The 10980-nt window shown below is 38.5% G+C and overlaps 1 protein-coding gene across 1 annotated transcript; it reads right to left on the bottom strand.

The window, feature by feature from the left end:
* Positions 1-508: 508 nt before the first annotated feature.
* LOC145666199 (protein GVQW3-like) lies at positions 509-1225 on the bottom strand. Its single transcript, XM_081733269.1, has one exon. It carries the CDS (start codon positions 1223-1225, stop codon positions 509-511), a length of 717 nt encoding a protein of 238 aa, XP_081589395.1.
* Between the last annotated feature and the right edge of the window lie 9755 nt (positions 1226-10980).

Genomic DNA, 10980 nt, shown 5'->3' with positions numbered 1-10980 from the left:
CAGCACTTTTAGTACCATTTGATGACGATGATACAGATAGTTATCACAATAATGAAAGCAATTCAATAACATGAAACTTACTTGGTTAATGTATTACTAGGCCACCATTATACAGAGTTCATTATGAAAGTAATTAGCATTGCTTTAGAAAAACTGTTTTATTGTTCCGATTGTTACAAATCTTTAAAATTCCTAAAATACGCTCCTTCTGCATCGATATAGTTCTGGAGACGTGTTTTCCACGCCTGGAAAGCATCTTTAAAGTCCTCGGCTGGAAATGCTTTTAAAAACCTTGTAACATGGGCTTGACTGTTTTGCACGGAGTCCCAATGTTTTCCTTTGAGGTGTCTCTTCAAACGGGGGAAACAAAAAAAGTCACTAGGAGCCAGGTCAGGACTATAGGGGGTGAAGGACCACTGGTGTTCTGCTCCGGGCCAGGAAGTCGACGACGGGGAAGGCGGTGTGACTTGGTGCATTGTTGTGGTGGAGTTTCATTGAGTCTTTGATGTCACTTCGAACGCGGACGACCCTGCGTTTCTTTCTCTTGACCACTTCTAGATAAAATCCTGCGTTGAGAGGTTATCCTGGTGGCACAAACTCGAAATGGATGATTCCTCGAACGTCGAAGAAGACAATGAGCATGGTTTTGATTCGGGATTTGCTCATGCGCGCCTTTTGGGGGGGTGGGGGGACGATGAGGTGTGCCACTCTGCCTTTTGGATTCTGGATCGTATTCGAACATCCAGGATTCGTCTCCAGTTACGACCGAGTCTAAAAAGTCCCGATCACTTTCACACAATGCCAAGAACTCCTTGCAGCGCAAAACTCGAAGTTCTTTTTGTTCGTTCGTCAACACCTTCGGCACAAGCTTCGCACAGAACTTTCGCATTTGCAGGCCCTCGGTCACTATCCTATGTACCGCAAATATTGACATGTTTAGGGTGTCATCGATTTGTTGAATGCTCACACGCCGGTCTGAGCGCAACACTTCAAGCACACGGTTAACGTTGTTGTCGGTCCTGGCCGTTGTTGCGCGTCCAGAATGGGGCTCGTCGGCGACCTCCTCCCGACCCTCCTTGAACGACTTGTGCCATTTTGCGACCTGAGATCTTGACAAACACTCCTGCTTGTAGGCCTCTTTCAGCATCTGGTAAGTTTCCGTAGCATTCGTACCCAACTTGAAGCAAAACTTTATGGTGTAGCGTTGTTCGAGCGAACCTTCCATCGCGCCGTGTTACAACTTGTAAAAACGTGCTTCACGCGGATCGACATCCACAAGCTGTCATTGCTTGCAGCAGACTGACTCCGGGCGCGTTTGGAAGGACAGACCACCCACTACTTTTTCCGCGCCGGCAGGGCGCGCTGCGGTGGATTGTTGAGTCAGGGTAGCATCATGCTCATTACTTTCATACTGAAACCTGTATTGTAATACAGCTTGTTTTGTATCTTCTAGCAGTGATAATCTCAAAAGATTTCCTCCAGGGCGAAGGAAGATTTCAATACCTTAGCAAAAAGAAGACTATGAAGATACTGTTATCCACATTGAGGACGATAGGAGACATGACTCTAAGGAGGGAATCGCGTAGCTCTTGGGGGCCACTGCCTGAAATCATTGAAATCTTACTAGTTTCTATATTGTAGTACAACTATAGTAAATTTGACGAAGAAAAAAGGAAACAATGAAGATTGCTAATGTGAGACAAAAATTTATGTTTACATGCGATGTATACATTCCCGAGAATCAACACACAAGCATTACACAAAATTAGATATATGTTAATTTTTATAAAACACATAAAAGATATGCACACGACATCAATACGCACAGGCATATTTTATTAAAAACATGTACGTATTAATATGATTTACATCGAATTAATGTGTACATTCAGGAAATTTTGCGTCTTTCATTTCGTAAATATGAGTGACCTCCCCTCTGGTCGCGGCTTTGGTGCATGGAATCTTAAGTTGAATTCCGAGGGGAGGGTATTGAAATTTGTTGCTCGGATTCCAGCTTAAACTGTAGGTACTTTCACATCTCATACTACCTCAGTGCTGAAAAGGAACGATGAATTACAATCAACAAATGTAAATATGGGCTTTCTCCGAAACATTTGTGCATTGCAAGGTTTTAGGTAGCAGTGTTATTATCAGACTTTGCTTGAATAAAGGAGGAAAGACTCCTCAAAACAAGTAAATTATCACGTTTTTAGTTGATATATTATTTTGCTTTTTATTAAAATGTAAATGAATCTCAAATTCATTGAGGCATTTATCCCCAACACATTCCCAAATAATGACCCTTGTTTTACCTGTGATAAAATAAAGTTTTAGATCCCACATAGATCAGAAAAGAATGTGAGTGATCCCTGTGTACTACAAAGAAGAAATTTGCTTAAGTAGTACCGGAAACAAAGTACTTAGATGGATGAATTGGATGATGTTCTCTGTATCAAATTGTACGTGATATTATCTACAACCCAATGCCCTCCTGTTATTCTCTGCCTTTTAGCATGAGGCGTAGAGTTCTCACGACATAAAACAGAGTTCTAGGTTATTACTTTCACGATATCTTTTCGGATAAGGCAAGCCTGAACTCTTATCTCGTAGGAAGCCGTATTAGTAGATCTTACGCAAGGCTGGTAGTAAAGTTCTTGAACGCATAATTCTATGATATTCGTAGTTCGTACGGAGTTTATTTTATTATCATTTAAATGACGTTGATACAAATAGTTATCACTAGGGAATGGAGAAAATGTCCAAACCCTATTTTAAAAATTAGTGCATATTCTCAAGGAATTCGCGGATTTCTGAATATATTTAAAGTTTAGAAAGTACAAAGTAATCAAAAACTTTGTTGCCGTTTTTGACGTCCCGTTAACCATGTGCTCACAGAGAGGAAATGAAATGACGCACATGCCTGTCAAGCGATTGGAAATTAGTCTAATAATCGACCTTCAATAATATAGGTATGATGCATACATGCCGCAGTCATAGCTCGTCCAGTGTTGAAGATAAATGAAGGTAACGAAGCAGCTTGTTCGCGTGTGTATGTTGTATAACTTTAAAGTGGGTTGTCATCAAGACGCAGCATATACCAGGCATTTGGAGAGAATTTCTTGAACGAATGAACGAATTGATTCCAGAAATTTCGTTGGGAAATGTGAGCCTTTCGGATTAACCTCAAGGTTGAACCATGTGTTGAATGACGAGGCCCTAAAAGCAGCCATCTAGGAAGAAAACGGTCTATCATGTGATGAACATGCAGAAAGGTTTCATGTTTCCGCTGAAACAGTCAGACTGCACCTGCATAGGATAGGAAAGTCATACAAGTTAAGCGAGTGGGTACTCCACACATTGTCAGCAGCTAACAAGGAATAACGATTGACAGCGTTTATCCTTGCTCACTCAGCACTTGAATACACCCATTTTTGATCGCTTGCTCACTGGTGACGAAACGTGGGTCCTCTATGATACTCCGAAGATACAAGATATTGGTTTCGCCACGTGACCCTGTTCCTCACACCCCAAGACCACACCTGCACCCACGAAAGGTTATGATCTCTGTATGGTGGGATTGTCAACAAGTGGTGTATTACGAGTTCCTTCCACCTAGTGATTCCACCTTTGCATTTGCAAAGGTTGCGCCATGCATTGCGGCAGAAGGTGCCGTCTTTGGTGAATTGCAAGGGTGTGCTGGTCCAGCACGACAATACCAAGCCACAGACAGCAAAGAGGACCCGGAAGACAATTCAGCAACTTGGCTGGAAGAAACTGTGCCATGCACCATATTCACCGAAACTTGGAACAACATATTACCACATGCTTCATTCCCTCGACAACCGCCTCCGTAGAAGATCCTGAGGGAGGCCTGCGGAACCTCCCACGGACTTCTTTGCATCCACAACTGACTAGTTTTATCAAAGGGTATTGTGCATCTGCAGGAACGTTGGCAATATTTGTTGAATGCTGATGAAGAGTACTTCAAAACCTGAAGATATACAGTCCAGCGTATTACTCTTTGTTTATCAATGCTCTTGAGCGGCAAAAAGTTTTTTGATTGTCTTATGATACTCTCAACATTCAGAATCGGTAGTTTAGTATTTATTGGATATCCATCAAAAACACTGCTCATTCTAACTTAGGAACTACGCATAACTCAAATATATTGTAAAAAATAAAATATGACCAAACCATACACTTATTAGTAATTTGTTTAGAGTCTTGGTAATATATCATTACTTGCTTTTTCATACGTATTATCATTGTCTTAATCATTATGCACGTTAGGCATTGTGTGTGATAAAGACACTGATATTCCGCCGAAGCTGTGACACAGATGAATAAAGTTTTGGTAAGATCATACCCCTAACAATGTATTATTCTCACATTCTGAGTAATGGGAATATTCTTCCTTTAGTATTATAACCTACTAGCAGAATGAATGCTCTTTGCACGGGGACAGTACGTCTGATTTTGGACATAAAGGGCACCAAAGCTGTCACCAATCAACTTAGGGTCCTCAAAGACAATGAATTATACACTAATGTTAGTCATTTTCAATTATTTTTACATACCATCATCCCTTACAAATGGGGGATGAATTTGGATTTAAACGGCATTATGAAGTGTGTATTTATGAACAGTGCGAAAGTTTTGGAATATCGTCAGTGCTTTGAATTTACAGAGCAGTGATATTTGTTGCGAAGGCGTGGAGGACCCTGAGAGTAAGTACAGTCTGTAGAATTGTTAAATATCGCTCTGTTGTAAAGAATTGTGACTTGAAAGACCAAAAGTATATGACGAAAGTGAAAATAGGGGAACCTTATTTGAGGAGGTCGGGCGGTGTCTAATTTGGAGACCCCAATTTTGGAAACTATTGCTCTCAACAGAGTGTATTACATGACGATTTGCAGATGGCTCCGAGAAGAGAATTTGACCAAGGTCGTATGGTTGCGGGTATCGAGGCAGTCAGAAAGAAAGTGAAGGGATCGTTTCAAGTTGCATGAGTTTTGGGGTGCCACAGACCATGTTAGAGCACAATGTAGCTATGAAGCAAATACCTAAGGAAAGGTTTACAATGTCAATAGAATGAAGACCGTGATTACCAATCGAATTGGAAAAGGACTTAGCAAGTTATTGCGAGATAATGAAAGAACTTTATTTGGACTCATCAGATGGGATGTCAGACGTCTGGCATATCAACTACAGAAGATCAACGACATTTCTAATTCATTTTCCCAGAAAGAGGGAGCAGCGGGTGGGATGGCTGAAAATGTTCATAGAGCCAAACCCAACACTTTCGTTTCGGAAACCTGAAGGCGTTTCTTTCTTACACGCTAAACATTTCAACCCGAAAGCTATCTCAAAGTTTTTATTTTATTTTATATGAAACTGCATTGCAAAAAATTGGGTACAATCCTGTACGTTTGTTCTACTGTGACGAAACTGGTATTACAATTGTACAGCACAAAGGAGCAGAAATTTTTGCTATGAAAGAGAAAAACAAGTCACGTGTTCATAGTCAGTTGAGCGTGGTGCTCTATTCACCATCGTTAATTGCATGAGTGCATCGGGCCATTTCATCCCACTACTATTAATTTTTCCCAGAGTAAACCTGAAGATGAACATATGAATTGTACCCTTCCCGGATTAATCTATGCTTGCCATCCGTCAGGCAGAACCCAGATTGAAATATTCACTGAGTGGTTTGGTCATTTTCTAAAGCACACCAATCCAACTGCAGAAGCTCTAGCTGTGTTAGTTCTAGAGAGCACTTCACTCACACCAGAAACCTAGATGTGATTAACTTGGCACCTGAAAATCATGTCGTTATAGTGATTATACCACCATACATCACAGGTTGGATGTAGCAGTTAGATGTCGTATTCATGACCCCTCTAAACTCTTACTGCACACAGGAGGTTAAACAGTGGCTTCGTAGTAATCCTCGACGAGTTCTGCCGATATACCAGGTACCAGAGTTATTTGGTAAAGTGTATTTGAAAACAGCATCCACAAATATCGCAGTAGGTAGATTCCGTAGCAGTGGTCTTTATCCATGCAACTAAAACACATTTATGCCGCATGATTTCGCCATCCATGAAGTTCCTCTGTCTTCCGCTGAACCTCAAATTTCACCCCAAGCATCAACATCTACTGCTGCACCTGCAATTGCACGCCAAACTTCAACATCTATTGCTGAACCTCAGATTGAACACCAAAATTCAACATCTACTGCTGTACCTCAGATTGAAAACCGAAGCATCAACATGTAGCCCTGCTGCTCAGCCCAATACCTCACATTTCGTCACAGCAACGCAATTATCTTCAGTACCTTTACCTTTAAGGAGAAACACCAACAGTGCTCAAACTCTAACAAGCTGAAAGTATAAACCGAAACTGAAGTTGCAGCAAAAAGAAAACACTCGTCCCAGCAGTCAAGAACAGTGGTTCCATATAGTGTTCTAGTCAATTATGTGTGGTGAGAGAAGACAAGAGGGAAAAGCATTGCACATCGAAAACAAGGCGTTAGCGTGGACGTAACGTTGTCCATGAGCTTGCAACTTCTGAAGACGACTATTCCGATATTCCTTATGCCGATTCTTCCAGTGACTTTCACCTGATATTACATGATGACACAGATGTTTCCCCGTATGTTTGTACTGTGCAGAACCGTTTTCCGACGACCATGATAGAGAGGAATGGTTTCGTTGCCGATTCTGTTTCCAGTGAGCGCATATGTTATGTGCAAATATTGATTTCCAGCAACAGTTCATATGCAAGTCATGCAGTAAATCTCAATCTTCAATCAAACATCAAGCTGCAGCCTAGGCCTACTATTTTGTGAATTAGGCTTACAATTATGACGTATTTATCCTATTGTTCTGTACGATGAAGCTCTCAGTAGGCATTTAACTTTTATTTCAGTTATGTTTCTTACCTTTTATTTGTTTTGTGTCTCGATGGGCCTACTGCTTTGATTGTGTTTCACTATCTATGGCACAAAAATAGGGTTCTTAAAACAGAGAATGATACAATTATGTTTGATTTCGTCTGTCCTAAACGCTTGTGTTCTGTTTTATCTTACTCTCCAAATTAGTGACCTCTAATCTACTAAGAAAATTTTGCTAGAACGCTGTTACAAATGAGGAATGGTTTACAGCTCTTTAAAAGACATCCTCAAATATGGCTTTTTATAGAAAAGTAGCACACTTTGAATTAGACCAATTTCTATTAATCATTGTTAAGATGCATTCTAAATACTTTTTAATTCATTGATAGCACACTTCAGGACAATTTTAGACATGTTAAAAATAATTATCAAAAGTAGTTCCAAAAATGACCAAACATTGGTTTGAATTTTCTTGAAGATGTGATAATACTGAAGTATCTCGTATATGAAGAAACGGTTTAGTGAAAAATATTACATTTTTTCATCCACGTTCAATGTATAAAGAGAAAACAGAAAAAAATCATAAATAGGTACGTATATTTTAAGTAGAATATTATAATTTGTATAGCAGGAAATGGCAAAATTGAGAAAGAAAAACGTAAAAAGTAAAGAAAAGGGAGATAAACACAATTGAATGATAAATGAAATCAAATTTCATGCTACTGATGAAAAGCTAACATGCGCTACTGTTATTTATAAAAATATAACGAAATGAATTATTCATAAGCAAAGATAATGATACAAAGAGAAGATAAATCATACTGTCAAGTGAATATATACATCATACATCATTCATAGTTATGTTATGTTACTAAGGAATAAGAAAATTAAACACATATCATATGATTAGAATATGCTAATTCAATATTTAATTTGATTTACAACTGCAAAGCGAAATACAATAATCTAACGCTAGAGATATGCCGGGAAGAAGATGTCACCTACTTCATATTGTATTGCTACTGTTCGTTACACGTTTGGTAGCATGATTGCAAATTTCAAATTTACTTTTCATCAGCTAAATCAACCGTTGTTGACGAAAATAATATATTTATAAAATGTAACCCTTTCTAAGCATCATTTTGTGATATCCATATTTGAAATACAAGCCGAAGGAACACCTTTCTTTATTTGATGCTATATCCTTTCTCCGTACTTTAAACGAAGGAAAGGTTCGTTTCTCGCTAATGAGCTGCGGAGAGATAATTTTGTTTCTTATCTCATCTGACGTCAAAGGATTTTTCGGTACGCGTCTTCGCTTCGAGTTTCCTGTACTTTAAGAAAATGAAAATCCCCAACGGATGTGATGGTTCGAATTAGGTTATCGCCAAGTTCAAAAGATAGGAAGAAAATGAAGAGAAAAATCTATGCTTCTCTCAGAAACATGTTTTTTCTTGTCACGCACAATACGGAGAGTTTCTTCGTAAAAGTTAATTAAAGGGGCACTTAATAGCAATGGTATCATAAAGTAATAAAAAAGTATCAATAGTCTGATGAGGCACTGACCAGTGTAATATTTATTTACGAATAGTATCATATATGTGAGATAATGCACATATCAATAAGGTATTAGTTTTAAAACTCATTTTGCAGTGATTCTTTTAAAAAACTATTTTTTGTGTACTGCTCATTTGAATTTGTGATTGCTTTTTGGATCAAAAGATCCAATATATTTTAATCAAAAATTTTCTTGTACGCCTTATATCTTGGGAACTACATTCAGTGTTGTCAAACCCGAACTATCATTTAATTCAGTATGATATGCTTATTCAGTGGAAAATACGAAAACTCGAATTAGGGGCCGTTCAATAATTTTGTGAACCCTAATCGGAAAACTAATTATTATTGGCCAAGATTTCAATCTTTTGATCCATTATTTCTTGGATCATTTCTAAAATTCTCGCTTCTTTTTTACAAGTCTAGTGAGAGTGTGCTTAAAAACAAAAGGAACATAAATTTTCAATTTAAAAATATTTCACTGGTCTGTCGATAGATGGCATCATACCAATAGTTCTTTCGCGAGTCATGTTCTTGTTGTCAAGGAGTGTGTCTAATTTACTGACCATAACATTTTCTTGGCCACTGCAAAAACTATGCGGGCCACCAACTTCAAAATTTCACTAAATATATCACTCAACACCACTAATATATCCACCAGATTTCATTGAGATATCTCAATATTTACTATATATAAAATTCTGTTAACATTTTGCTATAACTCGGCCACCGCCAAAACTATGAGTGCCATTGACTTCATATTTTCACAAAATATATCACTTTTCACCACCAATATATCCACCAACGTTCATTGAGATATCTCAATATTTACGATATATCTAAATTATAAATCTGTTAAAATTTTGGTTTAAATTGGCCACTGCCAAAACTATCAGCCACAAACCTCAAATTTTCACAGAATATATCACTCAGCACCACCAATATATCTACCAATTTTCATTCAGATATCATATTTACTATATATCGCTATTTAAAATGTTAAAATTTTGGTATTACTTGGCCACCGCCAAAACTATGAAAGCCACCAACTTCAAATTGTCATAAAATATATCACTAAAAAACTCCGATATATCCACCAATATTCATTAAGATATCTTAGAGCAGTCTTAGGACATCTAGAGACAACGAGTGCTTAAACTAAAAGTATTTAGGGGGCTTAGGGTTTTAGATTTCTGGGCTCTCGGCATCTACGGCCATTTAGCCCTTCACGTAAGAGGGATGACGTCCGTCGGTTAGCACACTATCCGGGAAAAGGAAAGGAAGGAAGCGATCTGGGACCTATAAGTTAGGTACTACCCCGGCATTTGCCTAGTGTCAATGAGGAAAACCCAGGAAAACCTCATTGAGGATGGCTGTCCCGAAAAAGCTTTCTACATTTTATCGAACGAGTGCCCCACCGGGAATCGAACTCGGGACCGCTTGCACCGAAGGCAAGAACGTTAGTGACTACATTATGAGGGGCGACTAAAAGTATTTAATAGTTCATTATAAGTATTGAATAAGTCATTCTAAAAATATTAATCCAGAAGAATTAATCAACAATATTTTTAAAAGTAATTTTCTTTCGTATATATTAATTCGGATTCAGTTACTGGAAGTGTCAAATGATGGATAATTGTATTAAAGTACTGAAATTTCACCTGAAATATACGTCGTGGTAAAAGATTTGTAAAGTTTACGGCTTCCAAAAAATCTATAAAGTGCCTCCACTTCCTGAAAATACAAAAGGGAATGTCGTGATGTTATGGATCCCTCTAAATTTTCAGATCCACTTTTAGATCTGTGTATAACAATATTGCCCTACTTTTACAGGCAGACCATTCATAACAAGCAGTGCATATTTAATTCTAAAGAGGTAAAGGATCCTAAATAGTGGCGGTGTAAGGGTTACTTAACAAGGGTATGTACAAAAGCTTCCTGCCTGACATTGAAATATTGTGCCACTAATAATAAGCCGTAATTGACATATAGTGTCATCTGGTATCAGTTTCAACTGTCTAGCTGTGTCTAGTTCGCTCTAGGCAGTCATTTGAATCAGTCGTTGTGAGTTCGCTTACTGCAAGATAATGCTCCAGTCCATACGGTTTTTCTTGCCAAGGCTGCCGTGAAAGACTGTGGCTTGGAAGACATTCAGCACTCAACTTACAGCCTATATCTAGCACCGCAGCCTTAGGAACAGAGGTGTGGACTGATTGCCAGTAGTGGCTCATTGTTAGAACCGTCACCTTTGGTGCATGGTCTCAGGTTCAATCCCAGTTCGCGCCGAGTGGACTTTGTGGTGGAGAAAGACCTAGTGTTGCTTTCTACTTTCATCAATTTACCGTTTTATTCGTTATCATCATCAACGCCTCCCTTGGCCTCGATGCATAATCAAATTAAATTTCCGGTAGTAGGTATGCATTAATTGCAAATTTGGAGCAAAGCAATAGACCTTTATTGATTACTTGTAGATTTGCTAGTGCATGTTATTGTTTTCGTGAATGAACACGACATGCAAACAGTTGAAT

The sequence above is a fragment of the Thermobia domestica genome, chromosome 12 (assembly GCF_964235325.1).
Source record: "Thermobia domestica chromosome 12, izTheDome1.hap1.1, whole genome shotgun sequence".
NCBI lineage: Eukaryota > Metazoa > Arthropoda > Insecta > Zygentoma > Lepismatidae > Thermobia > Thermobia domestica.
This window is presented reverse-complemented; position numbering and strand designations above follow the sequence as displayed.